Below are 21,032 nucleotides of genomic sequence, written 5' to 3'. Positions count from 1 at the left end.
GTAGATACGAAGGTATAATAATTCAGCAGAACTGAAAATAGGATTTTCCCCTCCTGCACTCAGTCACCAAATCACATTTATCTTCCAAATAGCTTACCTGTCTCTTCCTCTCTGCTCTTTGCAACTACTGGAGTTGAGACCCTCACCTCTCACTTGAACTATTACAATGATTACCAAACTGATTAGGTAATGGTTACCTAAATGGTCTTCCTGTCTACCATTTATATTTCACTTCTCCAACTCAGCTCCCAAATGACCCTTTTCAATGAATCATCCTTCATAGTGCTGTAACTCTTAAAACAAATTCATATATATTTACTTTCACGATTCACACTCATAAATACATACACATTTTCATTGTCCTTTGATTGTCAAGCAGGATAAAACTCAAAATTTCTTAAACATTGTATGTCATGGTCCGTCATTTGTCCACACAAACACTTTAAATATCACATCATACTTTTTTTTATTATACTGAGGCAAAGGAGGGTTTGGATTCACATTTTTCATGTCATTCTGCACATATTCAGCCTCTCGGTTACTGTATGTTATGGATTTAACTGGGTCCCTTACCAGCAGAATGCATATGCTGAAGCCCTAACCTCCATATGGTAGTATCTGGATACAAGGCCTTTAAGGAGGAAAAGTTAAATGAGGTCATAGGGTAGGACCTCAGTCTGATGGAACTGGTGTTCTTAAGAGAAAGAGATACCAGACAGCACTCTCTCTCCCCAAGTGACAGCACAGAGGAAAGGTAATCTGAGGACACACTGAGAAGGTGCCTGTCCACCAGCCAGGACAAGAGCTCTCACCAGGAACCCAACTGGCCAGCACCTTGATCATGGACTTCTCTCTAGCCTCTGGAACTGTGAGAAAATAAATGTCTGTTGTTTATGCCAGCTTAAGTGGATTAATACGCTATACACGCTATTCAACTTTTTTCTTCTAATCTGCTAACTTCCACTCACTGCTGGGATTTTATCCTAAGAACCCTGAAACACATATCCAAAAGAACCTATGCACCCCAATGTTCATAGCAGCACAATTTACAATAACTAAGTGCTGGAAGCAATGCTCATCAGTAAATGAATGGATCAAAAAAACTAGGGAACATTTACATGGTGGAGTACTACAAAGCAGAAAAAAAGAAGCTCTTATTTATTTTTTTGACAGCCTGGATGGAAGTGGAGAGCATTATGTTCAATCCAAATATTACTTGTGCTTGGTCTTCCCTGATTCTGCAAAACAGAATTTCTACTGCAAGGGTAGAAACTTACTACTCCACCATAAACATGTGGTATCTATCTCTTATTAGAGCATTTAAATATTGCAACTCAAGTTATTTGTGTCTTTACCCATCATGAACATGAAGACCAGAGACCACGACCCTAAGACCTTGCACAACACCCAACACACAAGTGTTCTAACAATGTCAGCTGCACTAATTAGTTACACCTAGAACACATTTGTGCCATTAAATTACCTTCTGTTTTAGCAAAACTGTATCATTTAACAAAAACTAGGAATATGTCACCTTTAAGAAAATTACAGGAAATTTAGTCCATCACTTAAACTAAATGTTTACTTCAAATATTTACATATGTTAATGGGTAGAACACTATCCTGGATAACCAAAACACTATAATCTTCTATTCACAAACTTAAGATGGTAAAATAAATACAGGAATACATATACCCTCCCCTTGTATCAGTGATCCAACTGATGCCTCTACCTCAAATACCATTGAGAAAATAGAAGCCAATCAGAGAGGAACTTTCATTTGTGCACCAACTTATGACCTACCTACATCTCTTTTCATTTTTATCCCTCTTATAACAATAGAGGAACCATCCTCCAACCTGAATCAAAGCCTTGCACCCACATGGGTGCTTTGGGTGCCTTTCCTCTGGCCTGTTACACAATGAAAACCAACATTCTCACTTCAACTGCAAAACAATCCTGGTATTGAAAAAGCCAGGAGGAGACACAGGGAATAATATGCGGCAATCACTGTCCTGGAATTAGCAAAACGTAAAACTTGCTGTAGATAGATATTGCTATTGGAAGAGCATAGACTAAAATTTGAGTTTCCTAACACCTGGATCTGGAAACATATTCAATATCTCTTCCTGAATGCCTATAAAACTTACCATGAACCAAACTAGGCTTTTGATATTCTCCCAACAAACCTACTCCTCCTTCAGATTTGCCTATTTCAGGTGATGATGGCTTCACCCTTCCTACATACTATAGAATTTGGCCTTTCCTAAAAAGAGGTCTCAATTTTGCCTACAGTTCTGAGAGTTAATCTGCATCACACCTGATAAGGAGTGTCTTCCTTCAGGGCACAGGCTGGTCATACCCAATCTTAGGTACTGGGACAGAAAGACTAACCATGTGATTTAGGGTGGGAAGACTGGATCAGATGGCATCGGCTGACCAGGAGACTGAGATAACCATGTAGACAATCAATAAATCAGACATGCCTGCATAACAGCATCCCAATAAAAATTCTGAGCACCAAGGCCCATGTGAGCTGCCCTGGCTGGTGCTACTAGGTGCATATTGTCACAGGTCGATGCCAGGAAGGTGGCATGTGCTAAGAATAACAAAAACTTTGTATTTGGAATCCTCCCAGACTGTGTCCTATGCATTTCTTCTTTTACTTGATTTTAGCTGATAACCTTTACCTGTAATAAATGGTAACCATGAGTTTAATTGCCTCCAGCAAGTTCTGTGAATCTTTCTAGAGAATTATCAAACCTAAGAGAGGTTTTATAAACACTTCAAAATTGCAGTTGTTTATCAAAAGTGAGAAAAGTGGTCCTCAAACTTTGTAGTTTGGCTAATTCCAGGTACATTCCCAATTCCTCTTTCTCTCAGGCCTATCAGAAAATCCTGCTATCTCTCTCTCCAAATTTTAGGCACAAACATATTACTATTGAGACCATCATGTCTTGTCTAGGTTATCACAATTGCTTCCGAACAGATCTCATGTTTCTACCCTTATCCCATAAAAGACAAATCTCAAAACACTACTCAGAGATCCTTTTAAAAGGTCAGATCATGTCACTCAATTACAAAAACCCCTCCAATAGCTTCCCAGCTCCCTCAGAAAAAATGTCCAGGTCTTTACAATGGCCTCTGATGCCCTACTCAGTTTGGCAGTTCCAGTCACCTGTGACCATACCTCCAGCTACTCCAGCCTTCGTTCATTCCACTCCAGCTACACTAATTTCCTCACTGTGTTTTGAACATACCAGACACTGTCCTGCCTAAGAGCATGTCACTCTTTTCTCTGGCTGGAATGTTCTTTTCCGCACATATGTTCATGGCTCCCTCTCTTCCTTCAAGTGTCTTCTCAAATATCACCCTCTCAGCATTGTCTTCACTACAATTTCAAACCCCCAACACAAACTACTTTCTATCTATTTTCTTTCTCTGCCCCCCACCCCATCCTCAATGTATGTGCCATGAAAGGAGGAGTTGTCTGTTATGTTAACTGCTGCACCTTTTTCTGTTTCACCAGCACCTTTTACAGTGTCTGAAACATAAGAGATACACAACAGATATATGAAAAATAAGTGAATGTTACATCGCTCAAAACATCCAATCAAACTTTTTCTCCTTGTTAGCGTATTTACAAGCAACCATTTGCTTCACTTTTAATATACTGCTTCTAAATAAATAAATATCATCTACAGAGTCAGTTCAAGCTTATTAGAATTATACAAAATGTAAACTTTGTAAATGAGAACAGAAGGTAATGTCCCATAAAAAAATAGACCAGTAAATTTTAGAATAAACTTCAGCACTTCTTTTGTTCCGGACAGATATTCTGGTCGTTGTAAAGATTTATGGTTTTATTAATGGTTCTCAGTCATGCTCTAAATCAGGAATTGGCAAACTACTGACTGCCCGTGTTTGCAAATAAAGCTTTATTGGAACTCAAGTCATGTCATTTTGTTTATGTATTGTCTGCAACTAGCTCAACTTCAGAGCTCTGAGCGGAGGAGAGTTGAGTAGTAGAGTAGCCACATCAACCTCTGACCTAAAATAGGATCTACCCTTAAAGAAAAGTTTACTAATCTCTGTTCTAGATAATTTAGGTTTACAGACAAGTGATCTCTACATTAACAAAACAAACGAACATAACGAGATTTAGCTTTCTTTAAAAGGCCAAAAATGACTTTTAAAAATATATTCGATAGCTAAAATAAGTACCGAAACCACTAAAAAGTGTCCTTTCAAAAAGTGCTTTTTCATGACACATGCAGGCAGGTGAAGGGAACTGGAAATATGCTTTGAGTACAAGACATCTACATTCTAAGAACGCCTAGAACTACAAAAAGTTACTGACCAGTTTTACTCCCATCATGGACTGTATTTAATAAATGAATATTTTCATTTAAACAGAAACTTTAAAAAACTTATTAGCACCTCATGTATTTCCTAACATAAAAAACAATCAAGACTTATTTAAACAAGAATGTCTTGTATTAAAAAGGACAAATTTTTTCCAAAGAGAAAATTTTAAATGTATTAAAAATGTGCAAAATTTTATTAACATTAGTATAAAGTTAAGGAAAAAGAACTAAGGGAAAAACTCATTGAAAGATTAATTCAACAATTTAAAAACTGATGTGTCAAATCGAAAAAGATGCACAGACAAGAATTTTCATTAAAGTATTTTTTATAAGAAGGGACAATTGCAAGCATCATAAATGTCCAAGTAATCACCACTAAAAGATCAAATACAGACCAAATTGATGGATCTACATTATTCTGAAAAGATACCTACCATATTTCAACAAGTAGATTATCAAAAATTACATAAAATATAATTACAACATGGAGGGTGTATGTTTGGGTGAGGGGCACTCGCATGTACCCTACCACATAGAAAAAGTCTAGATAAAACAATACAAGCAAAAAGGTTAATTGTGGTTACTGCTTGGCAGTGCCATAAAAGGTGTTGTGTTCACTTTTTTACATTGTTTTCTTCTTCTTTTTTTATTATTAAAATACTGCTATTTTTATTCTTGGGGAGAAAAAATCAACACTTACCCAATTAAAAGAAGAAGTGCACAAATCACAGCAAACCCCAATGTATACTTAAGTGCCGTTTTAATTTGCTAGATGGCAAGGGAAAAAAAGTATACCATTTAGTAAGATCTTTAAAATATAATAGCATTGCTATGATACAACAATATTTTCACATCAAATGTATATTTATATTACCTCTGTAAAGTTTCTGTTGTTAAAAAAATCTTAAATTTTAAAGAAAAACAATGTATATGCTATATCTTAAGTATCTTTACAAACTGCACCAGACTTTAAATCTTTTCAATGGTTAGACTTGTGAAAAGCAGTACACTTACAGCATAATTAATTCTCCAATAGAAAGCTTTATTAAAATTATTAGAATACTTAATAAAATATTCCCCCAAACAGGAAGCAATCAGAATTTATAATATCCCCACCCTGTTTGGGGGAATAATATACATGTATGTATACATTACATTTAAAACGTGATATATGTATTTATTTAAATAAAGAATATTTTAAAACATAGAAATATATGAAACATATTATTGTACTGGGAGTGTTCTTAAAACTTTACATATGCTAACTCATTTCATTCTTGCAATAACCCTGAGATAGATGTTCTCATCCCAACTTAGAGAACTTGAGGCCCAGAGAGGTTAAATAATTGGCTGTAAGTCACATCAGCTGGTAAGTGATTAAACAAGAACCTGAAACCAGGAACTCATGTCTTCAAAATCTGTGTTTTTCACTGTTGGTGCCAACAATGTCATGCAAACAAAGAAAAACACATGCTGAACATTCTAAATATGGAAGAAAAGTTAATCTCAAAGAAGTTAAATCAGTCAGAGAAAACCATTTGTTTCTCAGTCTACTGAAATCTCTAAAAATGACCTATTAAAAAAATTCGTACCCTGGCTGGTGTGGCTCAGTGGATTAAGCAACAGCCTACAAACCAAAGAGTCACTGGTTCGATTCCCAGTCAGGGCACATACCTGGGTGGGCTGGGTCCACATTTGGGGGGGTGTGAGAGGCAACCACACATCGATTTCTCTCTCCCTCTCCTCCCTCCCTTCCCCACTCTCTAAAATTAAATAAAATCTTTTAAAAAGTTCTTTTAAAAAAAGTTAAATTTATACTTCATGTGATAAATTCTTATTTGCAGAGGAGTTAAGATAGTCTTTAGGGAAAAAAATCATAAAGTAAAGATAAGGAGGATCTTCAGATCAACCAAAGAGCTGGAGAAGATGCACTTTAAAAGAGTGAATCGAGAGAGTTTATATCTTATTAAGTTTAAACATTAAATTTGTATTCAGTCACTTCATGTTACATGCACTGGGTTTTCAAATACAGAGTTGAACGGTTATCTGCAAATAATAATTTTAACTTTCTTTATAAATATTTAAACATGCTATTTTTTTTCCTCTAACAAATTACGCTGATTACCACTCTAGGGATCATTTAAAATATTGTTGCTGTACTTGCTCCTGATCTCAATGCAAATGCTTTAAGGTTTTAATTAACATGATTAAGCATAATACTGTCCTTTGAGTCAATATTATTTGTTTTTGTACTTAAATACAAAACACATAGTATAAAACAAATTCCTCTAACTCAATAAAAAGACAAAAGACATTTTATTCTTTTTATGCTGTTATTTTTCCCTTAAATTGGAAAAAATGTTCAATTTTGGCAAATACCTTTCCACATACAATTTATTCTTTGATCTATTAAATTACTATACATTAATAAATGTGTTCCTCAGCTCGTGCAGCTCAGTGGATTGAGTGCTAGCCTGCAAACCAAAGGGTTGCCAGCTCAATTCCCTGTTGGGGCACATGCCTGGGTTGAGGGCCAGGTCCCCAGTAGGGAGCACGAGAGAGGCAACCACACGTTGAAGTAAACATTAAAAAATTATATAGATGTGCTCATTCTAAACACCCATGCAAACCAGAGATAGGTCCAACTAAGGTATACTTTATTAATGTATTTTTTAAATATCCTTGCATTTAATTTGCTAATACTTAGTTAATATATTTATACCAATACTTGGTGATACTGGTCTGAAGTTCTGAACGTGCAAATGTGCTGTATTTATCAGGTTTTTATTATCAGTGTCTTTCTGGATTGGTGTGAACCATCTGCAAGTGCTCCTCTGTGCCCTAGAAAAGGCGGCAGCGAACTACATCTTCGGGGCCACGTGCAGCCCACCTCCTATTTTACTGGGTGGGTCACATCATGCTCATGAAGTACCATCTCTAGCCACTTTCACACTCCAACAGCAGAGTTGAGTCGTTGAGACAGAGATTATACGGCTCCAGAGACTGAAAGAAGAAATAATCATCTAAAATGAGAGCTCTAAATAATACTTACAGTACATTTCCCAGTATCATCATCATCCTTTTCTTCATAATAGAAGTAGACAAAAGGGATCCAGAGGAACACACAGAATAATATAACAGAGTATAAGGCTGTGGAAAGAAATAATAAACTGAGTTCAACTAAATACATATGAACTTAAAAACCATTTATATTTATATCTGTGTTTATATCTATATCTATATATTCACATAGCAAATTCACGCTCCCATCTCACCCCATACCCCTAAATCTATGTGTATATGTAATGTCCAAAATACCCTTTTCTGACCCCTGTCCCAAGAAATCAGTAACACTATTAGATAACAAAGCATAATTCCAAGTAAGCTATGGAGCAGTTTTTAACAATAATAATCACAATAATTCTGCCAATAATACTTGCGTCAGCTAACCTCTGAGCTCTCACTATGTACTCAACAACACAGTGCTAAGAACTTCTTGTGAACCATCTCATTCAAATGAACTTAAACTTTTATATTCCTTCCAACTCAAAATCAAGCATAGCTGAGACAACTGTTACAGTTGCCACTCACTCAAGGTAAAGAAACAACTATAATTATACTGTTGTTTTAATAAAAATAATTTCCCTGACCTAAATTTCAAATATGCAGTGTTATGAAACTTATCTTACACAAACCAAGATAAAGAAAAGTAAGTATACTAGAACAGTAAAATTAGATTCAAAGTTAACTAATATGAATTTACTATTTATCTCTTTTAAAGTAATGAACTTGAGATACTTTCAACCAGCAGCAAATCAAAGTATTTCTTTTAATTCATGTGGATCTTAAAATTTGAACAGCCAAAGATAGAGTATAATTAATAGCATAAACAACTTTTTGAAACTTAACAAACCTACTTAAGAAACCTGTTTTTCAAATCTTCTGTGTATTTAAATGTATCTGCTATACATAAGTTCATGGAAAACACAGCAACAACATAATTATGTAAACCAAACACAGGATGACAATCATTAAACTCCTTTGTAAAAGAAAGCATTTGTTAGTAATGTATAATAAAACCTCAATTATTTATTTTGTTGGGAGGAATAACTGTATGAGTTATAGAATTTTTAAACATAATCTTAATACTTGCTAGCACTATACCTCATTGATCTGGAGGCCAGTTACAAAATAGCCCTCATTAAACCCAACATAGCTAAAAAACAAAGAACAAACAGAGCCCTAAATAACCAACAGAAAGGTCAGAATTCATTTATACTAAGCAATCAGAAAATGACTGTCAGCATACTGAAATTTGTGCAATCTTAACGTTTTGAGAAACTAACAGATAATAAGTCACTAAGGGTAATGAATACTGCTGTTTCTACTACAGATCAGGGAGTAGTTAGTATTAACATTTCCATTACAAATCTAAGACAGAATGGAAATAAACACATTCAAAAAAGTAAAAGAACTATTCTAAAAGCTTTAAAAAATTAAACATAAAAGAGACAGGACTATAAATTACTCTAAATGCCATACCACTATTATAATTAAAATAAACAAATAATTGGTTTATTTTAATATAAACCTTGAATTACCATAACAGAGTTTGTGGGCAGATAACCACATGCCAGAAACTCTGATAAACAGATGCACTAAGGTTTGGGTTCAAGGTCAGTATGTCATTTGTCTCTACTACTTGGTGAATTTGGCCTTTAGCTAGCCAAAGAGCCTAATGACTTTTATAAACATTCCTAGTACCCCTGAAATTACATGATAAACAATCTTATAACTGCATAAGTTACCATCACATTTAATTAGCATAACAAAGCATAAAATTCCTATAATGCAATAAAATACGAATAACTCTTTTTAAAATGGGCAAAGGACAGCTACTTCATAAGAGAAGATAAACAAAATGGCCAAAAAGCATACTTTACAAGGCGTTCATTATCGTTCATCATCAGGAAGATACAAACTAAAAGTATAATGAGATAGTACAGACCCCAAGAAGAGCTAAAATTAACCTTATAATACCACGTGTTAACAATGTAGAACAACGGATATTCCCGTACTCTGCTATAGAGAGTATAAAATGGCACAACATTGTAGGAAACTATTTAGTAGTTTCTTACCAAGTTGAACATATAATTACCATATGACCCAACAATTCTAATACTCTAGTATTGAAGTGAAACAACATGTGCAAAGTGTTTCTGCCCAGAGAAGCTGCCTGAGCTGCAGAATCTAAGGCTTTTATTGGGCACTTTGTAAAACAGGCACATCTGCCTCGCTGACAATCTATGGTGACCAAAACTACAGATCCTGCCAAGAAGCAAAGCAAGTATTCAACATAAATCATGTTTTGCACAATCTAAACAACTTGGTACAGCATGGTTCATATTCAGTTGTACAAAACCACCTTATCAGTTAGAAACATAAGGAACAGCTCAAGGACTAGGTTCCCAGGAGTTAATCAAGGGTTGGCCACACAAGCAGGCATTCCTGAAGATATGCAAAAGTAACACCTCCACTAGAATGTTCACAGCAACATTATTCAGTGACAAAAGCTGGAAATGATCCAAATGTCCATCAACAGGTGAAGTGATAAGCAAACTGAGTGTTATTTTAATAACTATTACATAGCAATAAAAAAGAAGTTACACATACATAAGACGAAGATAAGTCTTATAGCTCTTACACTGAATAAAACACCCCTAAACACCAGAGTAAGTTTTCTATTATTGAACTTAACAAAATTCTAAAACTAGCAAAACCAACCGACCATGACACAAGGCAAAAAAAGTGGTTGGTGGGGGCAGCAGCTGTCTGTAAGGAGCCATGAGTGTGTACAACAAGCAGTGCTCCCATATGTGCGGTAGGAATAGTCAAAGACAGTTTCTAGAAATCAGCACCTGGGAGAAGTGGGGAACACACTATTCCGAATGACTCTGTACTATCCCTCAGCTGTATGGGATTCAAAATGAGAGTGGAACAACTGATCTAAATTTTTGTTTCCCTGACACCACTTTCTAAGCTATCTTCCAGATATCTGACTGTTCCATTGTCCTTTGTAAAGATTTTGCCTCTAACCCACAAATGTTACACTATAAAGACAAAATTAAGTCAACATTTATGTGTGTTTCACATCAGCTGGGCTTATATATCTGTGAATAGAAGAAGTGATGCTACCACTACCAAGAAACAGAAACGTGTTTCAAGTTCTACTTCAAACTAATAGCTACTTTCAAGGGAAAATTATTCCTAACTCCAGGATATGAGTGATGACACATTCACATCCTGACATCTTTATAAAGTTTGCTTAGTTTTAAATGTTTTTGTTAAAAGTCTACTAGTAAATAAAAGATAAATAGACTATTTGGTTTAATTGTTTTACCGACATCAAAGTAGTATGTTAAGAAAAAATTTTAAAACCTCATGACCACAGACATTCGTAAAAATTATACTCATGGGGGCATTTGAGATCTGCCTCCAAGAATATGTGGTCAGTTTGGTTAAATAAACCCTTTAAAAATCATCTCAAAAATTAAACCCATAAAACAAGTTCTTTTTCAAAACAACTTATTGCCCTGGCTGGTGTAGCTCAGTGGACTGAGTGCCTGCCTATGAACAGAAAGCTTGCTGGTCTGATTCCCACTGAGGGGCACTGGGGTGTAGGCCAGACCCCAGTTGGGGGCATGTGACAGGCAACCAATAGTTGTGTCTCTCACACCTCAGTATTTCTCTCCCTCTCTTTCTCCCCCCCTTTCCTGCTCTCTAAAATTAAATAAATAAAATCTTCAAAAAAAACTTATCAAAAACTTACATAAACAAGTGAACAGAGAACCATGGAAAAAAGAACATGGACAAAAACTGTGGCAAACAATGTAACATAATTATTATGGTTTTTTAAAGGTACACGAATCAAACAATCTACCTTTTAAAAACTGTTTATACATGAAAACTAACTTGGATAAATTAAGCTTTTAGCCTGTGTACATTCTTTATTCCTCCCAACTACCAATGAAAACAGAAACAAAGAATAACTTAGTCAGAATTCTATTCAAGATGGTAGCATAGGTAAACAAACTTCGCCTCCTCACAAAATCACAGAAAACTTACCACTAAAATATAGACCAACCATCACCCTTAACCACTGGAAATCGAGTCGAATGAAAGACTGATGACTATGGAATTAAAGAAACCACATCCATCCAGACTGGTAGGAGGGACAGAGATGCAGAATGGGCTGGTCCCATGTCCACGGACAGCGGATAAAAATTCAGGAGAGGCATTTGGGCGTGAAGAGTCCCAGCCCCACACCAGGCCCTCAGCCCAGGGTTCCAATGCCAGAAAGATACATCCCCACAACTTCTGTCTGTAAAAACCAGTGGGGATTGAGTCAGTAAAAGAAAGTGCTAGAGTCTCAAGCAGTTCCCCTTAAAGAACCCACACACAGACTTACTCAGACTCCCTCTGAGCATCTGCACCAGGGTAGCAGCTTGAAAGGCACCAATGGCATACAGGAAGGAACTGAAGTGTCTGGCACAGAGGTGAGAGCTGGGGGACAGCTTTCTCCCAAACAGAAAGGTAGGCGTAGGCCAATATCCCTTTTCTGAACTCTCCCTCAGTGAGCCACAGAGCTACAGGCTAGTAGCTCTGTGCCACAGGCTAGTGCCATATCTGAGACTCCATCAACATTGCTAACACTGTTTGCTCCACCCTGACGACATTCAGAGACTTCCTCCCACCCAACTTACGAGCCCACAAAAGCTGCTTTTATATATGAATGGCTGGTCCTGGCTCATGGTTCACAACTTCCTAAATCCTCTCAAACAAGCAATAGCCAGCCGCAGTGAGCCTACAGCCCCTCTACCTCTTGTTAAGAGGCCCCAGGCCTGGCACAAGCAGCAGCCAGCCCAGATTTACAGATTGGCTTTTCCTGGGAATCTCCAAGCCTAGCACAAGCAGCAGCCATCTCAGATAGCTTTATAGCCCAGGCAGGGTGATCCTGAGAACACACAGGTGGAGGATGACCTTGCCCTGCACCTCCCAAGAACCCCAGGGCATAACACAACCAGTGGACAGCTACAGACTGCTGGAGCACCCATGCCCTGCACACCAACAGCTGATCCTCCACGGAGGGCAGAGGTTAGTGGTCAGTGGTCACAGCCAGTCCTTACAGCTGACTGGCCTGGGTAAATTCCTCTCACTGACCTGCCGACAGCAACAAGGCTCAACTACAAGAGGATGGTATCATCAGCCCATATGAAGTGAGTACCTCCCAGCTTGGGTGATAGAGGAGTCTGTGCCATTGGACACTATACAACATCTACTACATTCAGCCACACTATCAAGACACAGAGTCATAGCAGCTCTACCTAATACATAGAAACAAACACAGGGAGGCTGCCAAAATGAGAAGACAAAGAAACATGGCCCAAATGAAAGAACAGGTCAAATGAAAGAAAAAGACTAAACAAAATGGAGATAAGCAATCTATCAGATGTAGAGTTCAAAACACTGGTTATAAGATACTCAAGAAACTTAGTGAGGACCTCAACAGCATAAAAATAATCCAGTCAGAAATTAAGGATACTTTAATTGAAATAAAGAACAATTTACAGGAAACAATAGTACACTGGATGCAGCTGAGACTCAAATCAATGATTTGAAACATAAGGAAGCAAAAAAACCAAAAAAAAACCAGTAAGAACAATAAGAAGAAAAAAGAATCCAAAAAAATGAACATATGGTAAAGGAGCCTTTGGAACAACTTCAAAAATTCCAACATTCACATCATAGGGTACCAGAAGGGGAAGAGAAGGAGCAAAAAATTAGAAATCTATTTTGAAAAAAGTTAAGAAAACTTCCTTAATTTAGTGAAGGAAATAGACATGCAAGTCCACAAAGCAGAGTCCCAAACAACATGGACGCAAAGAGGAGCACTCCAAGATACATCATAATTAAAATGCCAAAGGTTAAAGATAAAGAGAGAATCTTAAAAGCAGCAAGAGAAAATCAGTTCGTTACCTACAGAGGAGTTCCCATAAGAATGTTAGTTAATTTCTCTAAAGAAACTTTGCAGGATGAAGAGAATGGAAAGAAATATTCAAGGTCATGAAAAGCAGGAAACCACAGGCAAGATTACTCTACCCTGCAAAGCTATTATTTAGAATCAAAGGGCAGATAACTTCGCAGACAAGAAAAAAAACCAAAGGAGTTCAACATCACCAAACTATTACTATATTAAATGTTAAAGGGAATATTTTTTAAGTTGATTAAAACTATGAAAAGTAAAATGGCAATAAATACATATTTATCAACGATTAAATCTAAAAAACAAACTAAGCGAACAATGATAACAGAGAATCACTGATACAGAGAGCATTTTGATGGTTGCCAGATGGGAAGGGGGTGTACGGGAATGGGTGAACAGGTGAGGGGATTAAGAAATACAAATAGGTAGACCTGGCTGATATAGCTCAGTGGATTGAGCGCAGGCCTGCGAACCAAAAGATCATGGTTCGATTCCCAGTCAGGGCACATGCCTGGGTTGCAGGCCAGTTCTTAGCAGGATCCAGTTCCCAGCAGGGGACACACGAGAAGCAACCATACATTGATATTTCTCTCCCTCTCTCCTTCCCCTCCTTTCTAAAGATAAATAAATAAAAATTTAAAATATATATTTTTTTAAAAAAAGAAATACAAATAGGTAGTTACAGAATAGCCATGGGGATGTAAATTACAGTACAGAAAATAGAGTACCCAAATAACATATATACATGACCTGTGGACTGCTGGAGGGACTGTAGAGTGCTGGGTGAAGGGGGGTAAAAGGGGGGCGAAGGGGGGTGAAGGAAGAAATATTGGGACAACTGTAATAGCATAATCAACAAATTGTAATTTAAAAAATAAGTCAATATTTATAATAGTATAATTATTTCTTAAAATGCTTTTTGTTTTAGAGGGTCAAAGTATAAAGATATTTTGGGAACTGTAAAAGCCTTCTAAAATTATCCCATTTACTCAGCTGAAGATATCTGGGTCAAGACTTCTAAACTGCATATCCAATACCCATTTTCCTTTCACTTGGCATTCCCCTTTTTGTCCTCCCCCCTTTTCTTGCTTCCTGACTGAAATGGATACACTATAAATTCCAACCACCTTTTTGGATTCTGCAGTCACCTTAAGGTGGAAATCACATCCTAAGGATAAAAAGCAGAGGCAACTTAGGACCCTCATTATGCCAGAATGCTGCCAAACCAGCCCTGGACAGCCCACCCCTAGACTTATTTTAAGTGAGACTAAAAAATCACTATACTACTTTAGCCATGTATTGCTAATCTGTTAATAGCAGTCAGGTATATTTTCTGAAACAGAATTTTGGGAGAACCAAAACATTCACTCCTGAGCTATCCTGAGCCCATGGAGGTGCTGCCTAGGAGTAGTGAGTGCAATTAGATCTCAATTAACTTTTGCTAATGAACAGGGTAATCATGAGATACAAAGAATACCCTGGTTTTAACATATACTTCTCCTTGTCTCTACTACTGTGTAGTATAGCAGCAACTCTACTTCCCTTAATAGTCAGCATAAATCACTCCAGCCATAATGGTAACTAGTATTGCCTATTCAGTCAACGGAAAAAAAGGAGGCAAAAATGGTCATGTAGATATAACATCTCCTCATTCATCCTTGCTGGAAGTACTCTCACAAAGCTATGAATTCTAAACTAGCAGACTTCGGTAGCATGGCAAGAAGCAAAAGATTTGGGAGTAGTTTACTAGGAATAATATTACAAACTGCCAGGCCCACTTACTTATCAGTGATATGCATAGACTATGAGAAGAAGAGAAGCATACAGTGGTCACTGGCCCACAGTATTCTCTAAAATATAGAAAGAGCACTTTGAGAAGTTCACTGTATAAAGCTAGTACACTTTTGACAGTCAAATCCGATAAGAGTAAGATAAAGGAAAATTAAAGAACAGTCTCATCTATGAATTCATATTTAAAAAAATTCAAAGCAAGACAGCAGCATATCAAATTCAGCAAAATGTTTAAATACAAACCCAAGCCCAAGGTGTGGCTTAGTTGCTTGGGCTTTGTCCCATAAAGCAAAAGGTCACGGTTTGATTCCCAGTCAGAGCACATGCCTAGGTTTCAGGTTCAGTCCCCACTTGGGGTGTGTACGAGAGGCAGCCAATGACGTTTCTCTCTCACATTGATGTTTCTCTCCCTTTCTCCCTCCATTCCCCTCTCTTCAAAAATAAATAAATAAATAAATAAATAAATAACCCACAACACCAATGACCAATCTGTATATCCTAGGAATGCAAGTTTAAGATCTATTCATGTAATACATCAGCTGAAAAAATTAAAAAAACAAAACTTCACATAACGATTGCCCCTGATAAAATATATTGAACTCAACAAATATTTACTGAGTATGTTCCAGGTATCATTCTAGGGGTCATGAATATGGAAGAACTGTTCACATATTCTGACTATAAACCATTGTTTTCTCTTTTAAAGCATTATTGAGATATAATTTATGTGATACACAAATCACCCATTTCAAGTATACAATGGAATTGTTTTCAGTATGTTCAGAGTTGTATAACTATCAGCACAATCTAATTTGGGAACATTTTTGCCAAAATGGCCTCCCCTATGGCCATTGGGCATCCTCATAACCAGTGTTTTGAACTCTGTGCCTAGTAGATTGCTTGTCTCCATTTTACTTAGTTCTTTTTCTGGAGTTTTGTTCTGTCTTTACACTTGGGCCATGTTTCTTTGTCTCCTCATTTTGTCAGCCTCCCCATTTTTGTCTCTATGTATTAGTTAGAGCTGCTATGACACCCTGGCTTGGTAGCGTGGCCTAATGTAGCAGGTGTCCTGTAGGGTTCAGTGACACAACGCCCTCTATCGCCCAAGCTAGGAGGTGCTGATACTTAGTATTCAAGCTGGATACTCTAATTGCACCCACTGTGTGGGTCATGTACACTGTCCTCTTGTAGTTGAGCCTGATTTTTGTTCACAGGTCAATGGGAGGAATTTACCCAGGCCAGTAAGCTGGAAGGACTGGCTGTGACCAATGACCACCAACCTCCAACCACCATGGAGGATCAGCTGTGCAGGGGCCCACTCTATAGAGTAGTACTTCCTTCAGCAACGATCTGGTGCTCACTGAGTCTTCCCCTTGAGTGTGTCACTTGTTGAAAAGGTTCCCTGTGGTGCTCTGACACAGTTTATAGATGTCCACTGGTTACGTAGGCTTTGGGGCTTTTTGAGAGGTATAGGCCAAGGTCAGCCACCATCTGTGTTCTGTCTGGGGCCACACAGCATAAGATACAAAGCAGTATGCACTTGGTGGCTATTCGTGCTGGTCTTAGAGGTACCCAATCCACTGAGCCACAACAGCCAAGGCTCCCTCCAGATATTTGTATCCCAGACATGGGTTTGGGACCAGCCTGTTCCACATCTCTGCCCCTCCTACCATTCTCAACGTGGTTTCTTCTTTAATTCCGTAGTTGTGGGACTTCCATTCAGCTTGATTTCTGGCAGTTCTGAATAAGGACTGTTTTGTAGTTTAGTTGTAATTCTGATGTGGTTGTACAATGAGGTGATCTGTTTACCTATGCTGCAATCTTGACCACTAGAAATCTCTAATATCCAATTTTTTAAATTGTGTCTTTATTTTAAGGGACAATAATTTTAATTTTGATAAAGTAGAACTTATCGTTTTCTATTATCAATAACGCTTTTGATGTCATATCTAATAACTCTTTTTCTGTGTCAACATCAAGAAAATTAAGTCTTTCAATTTCTTCTGCAAGTTTTATACTTTTATAGTTTAGCTCTATAACTGATTTTTTGAGTAAACTTTTTGTTTGATGTGAGTTAAGACTCAATGTCATTTTCCCTGTTGTTGTTGCAGCATGTGGTTATCCAACTTATTCACAATTTCTGCTTAAAATGAACTGAATTGCCACAGATGCTGAAATATCAATTGACCATTAATATAAGAATCTATTTTTGGTCTCTTAGTTCTATGGCTCTTTATACCCATGTCCATTTATGATATTAGTGTGTTGTTTACTGCATTGTATATTAAGCTTAAAATACTAATTGTGTAATTTCCTAATGTTATTCTTTTTAAAAAATGCTTGTGGCTACTCTAGATCCTTTGTATTTCTAAATAAATTTTAGGATCTACTTATGAATTTCTTAAAAATAAATAGAAGGGGGATTTCTGCCAAGATGGAGGCATAGGTGGAAGCACTGTGCCTTCTCACACAACCAAGTTTAAAAACAACAAAGTTTAGCAACAAAAATGCAGCCAAACCACAGAAAATTGAACTACACAGAAGTCTGACAACAGCAAACCCTTCAGCCAAACCGGTAAGAGGGGCAGAGCCAGCAGTAGAGCAGGGCCAGGCAGGAAAGATCCAGCGGACCGACCCAGGTGCGCGACCCAGGTGCGCCAGCAGCCTCGGGAGGATCCCAGGTGTGGAGAAGCAGGTGGACACACTGAGGGCGGACCCATGGTCACATATTCACGCGCAAATAAACTGGTGAAGGAGCTAGCAGTGAGACAGATCGCACAGGCCCCAGTGGCAGGAAGCGGCAGAGGGGACCGCCATTGTTCCTCTCTGACCCCGCCCCCACATACAGCATCACAAACCAGCGACCTGGGTAGCCCCACCCTCGTGAACAACTAAGGCTCTGCTCCTCATACCTAACAGGCAAGAACAGATCAAAACATGGCTCAAAAACAACTCAGAGCCCCAGAGCCAATAAATCTAAGAGATGGAGAAATATCCAAACTTTCAGATGCACAGTTCAAAACACTGGTGATCAGGATGCTCACAGAACTGGTTGATTTTAGTCACAAATCAGAGGAACATATGAAGGCTAAACTAATTGAAATGAAGGGAAATACACAGGAAACCAATAGTGATGGAAAGGAAACTGGGACTCAAATCAAAGGAGTGAACCAGAAGGAGGAAAAAAATGACCAAACAGAAAAGGATGAAGAAACAAGAATTCAAAAAAATGAGGAGAGGCTTAGGAACCTTCAGGATATCTTTAAACGTTCCAATATCCCAATTATAGGGGTACCAGAAGGGGAAGAGGAACAGCCATGAGTGGCACACTTATTTGAACAAATAATAAAAGAAAATTTCCCCAATCTGGCAAAGGAAATAGACTTCTAGGAAATCCAGGAAGCTCAGAGAGTCCCAAAGAAGTTGGACCCAAGAAGGAACACACCAAGGCACATCATAATTACAATAGCCAAGATTAAAATGAAGGAGAGAATTCTAGAAGCAGCAAGAGATAAGGGGAAAGTCACCTACAAAGGAGTTCCCATCACACTGTCAGCTGATTTCTCAAAAGAGACCTTACAGGCAAGAAGGGGCTGGAAAGAAGTATTCCAAGTCATGAAATCCAAAGACCTACATCTAAGACTGCTCTATCCAGCAAAGCTTTCATTTAGAATGGAAGGACAGATAAAGTCCTTCTCAGATAAGATCAAATTCAAGGAGTTCATCATCACCAAGTCCTTATTATATGAAATGTTAAAGGGACTTACCTAAGAAAAAGAAGATAAAAAAGATGAACAGTGAAAGTATAGTAAACTTACAGTTATTAACAACCACACCTAAAACAAAAGCAAATTAAGAGGACAGATAAGGAGCAGAACCATAGAAATGAAGATCACATGGAGGGTTAGCAACAGGGGAGTGGGAGGAGAAGAGGGGAGAAGGTACAGAAAATAAATAGCATAGACGGTAGGTAGAAACTAGATAGGGGGAGGGCAAGAATAGTATGGGAAATATACAATCTAAAGAACTTGAGACACGTGGTCATAAACTAAAGGGGGGGAATGGTGGAGGAGGGGGTGTGCAGGATGGAGGGGAATGAAGGGGGAAAATAGAACTGTAATGGTATAATTAATAAAATATATTATAAATAAATAAATAAATAGAAGACTGTGGGTCAATTTGATGGAAAATTGCCTTAATTGCCACCTTTACAATATTATTATGTTTTCTAATCCATTAATATGAAATAAATCTTTACTTATTTAGATCTTTAACTTTTATCAATAATGCTTTGTATTTTTCAGCCTATCAGTCTTTTTCGCTTCTTCTGTTAAATGTAATCTCAGGTATTTTTTTTTTTACTGTTCATGCTCTGTGAATGGAATTGTTTAATTCACTGTATTTGAATCATCAGTTTCTAATTTTCATACTTATCTTGCATCCTGTGTCCCTCCTAAACTTACTTACTTGTTCTTGTCTTTATATAATTCCTTGAGATTTTCTACCTATCAGATCTCATGTTACCTAAGAAAATAAGAGTCTTAACTTCCCCTCCAGTGTGAATGATTTTATTTTTAAATATATTTTATTGATTATGCTATTACAGTTGTCCTATTTTCCCCTTTATTCCCCACTACCCTGTATCCCCCTTCCCACACACATTCCTTACCCCTTAGTTCATACCTATGGATCATACATGTAAGTTCTTTGGCTCCTCCATTTCCTACACTATTATTAACCTCCCCCTTGTCTATTTTGTACCTACCATTTATGCTTCTCATTCCCTGTACCTTTTCCCCCATTCTCCCCGACCCTTGTACCTGCTGATAACCCATTTCTCTGTTTCTATGAAGTAATCTTTATTTCTGTGATTCTGTTCATGTTCTAGTTGTCTGCTTAGTTTTTGTTTTTGTTTTTGTTTTTTTAGGTTCAGTTGTTGATAGTTGTTTGTCATTTTACTGTTTATATTTTTTATCTTCTCTTTCTTAGGTAAGTCCCTTTAACATTTTATACAATAAGGGCTTGGTGATCACGAACTCCTTTAACTTGACCTTATCTGGGAAGCACTTTATCTGCTCTTCCATTCTATATGATAGCTTTGCTGATAGATGTAATCTTGGATGTAGGTTCTTGCCTTTCATGACTTTGGAATACTTCTTTCTAGCCTCTTCTTGCCTGAAAGGTTTCTTTTGAGAAATCAGCTGATGGTCATATGGGAACTCCTTTGCAGGCAACTGTCTCCTTTTCTCTTGCTGCTTTTAAGATTTTCTACTTATTTTCAATCTTGGGTAATGTAATTATGATGTGCTTTGGTGTGTTTCATCTTGAATCCAACTTGTTTGTGACTCTCTGAGTGTCCTAGACTTGCATGTCTAGTTCCTTTGCCAGATTGGGGAAGTCTTCCTGCATTATCTGTTCAAATAAGTTTTCAATTTCTTGCTCTTCCTCTTCTCTTCTGGTACCCCTATGATTCAGATGTTAGAGTGCTTACAGTTGTCCCGGAGGTTCCTAAGCCTCTCCTCACTTTTTGAACTCTTGCTTCTTCATTCTGTTCCAGCTGAACGTTCATTTCTTATTTCTGCTCCAAATCATTGATTTGAATACCAGTTTCCTTACCTTTACTGTTGATTCCCTGTGCATTTCTCTTCATTGCACTTTGCATAGCCTTCACTTTTTCTTCCATTTTGCAACCATACTCAACCATTTCTGTGAGCATCCTGATATCAGTGTTTTGAACTCTGCATCTGATAGGTTGATTATCTCTTCATCACTTACTTCTCTTTTTGGAGTTTGATCTGTTCTTTCATTAGGGATTTATTTTTTTCTCTCT

General features: G+C 37.4%; 1 protein-coding gene across 1 annotated transcript in view; it reads right to left on the bottom strand.

The window, feature by feature from the left end:
- Positions 1–21,032, bottom strand: part of LMBRD1 (LMBR1 domain containing 1) — a 111,679-nt gene that overhangs the window by 67,717 nt on the left and 22,930 nt on the right. Inside the window, exons 4-5 of the mRNA XM_037139788.2 lie at positions 7,421–7,518; positions 5,069–5,136 (exon numbers count right to left, since the gene is read on the bottom strand). Coding sequence (XP_036995683.1) covers positions 5,069–5,136; positions 7,421–7,518 — 166 coding nt within the window. The remainder of the gene's footprint in view (positions 1–5,068; positions 5,137–7,420; positions 7,519–21,032) is intronic.

This window comes from Artibeus jamaicensis, unplaced genomic scaffold (assembly GCF_021234435.1).
Source record: "Artibeus jamaicensis isolate MK-2021 breed Jamaican fruit bat unplaced genomic scaffold, CSHL_Jam_final contig_388, whole genome shotgun sequence".
Taxonomy (NCBI): Eukaryota; Metazoa; Chordata; class Mammalia; order Chiroptera; family Phyllostomidae; genus Artibeus; species Artibeus jamaicensis.
The sequence above is the reverse complement of the archived record's forward strand: the minus strand, read 5'-3'. Positions and strand labels throughout refer to the sequence as shown.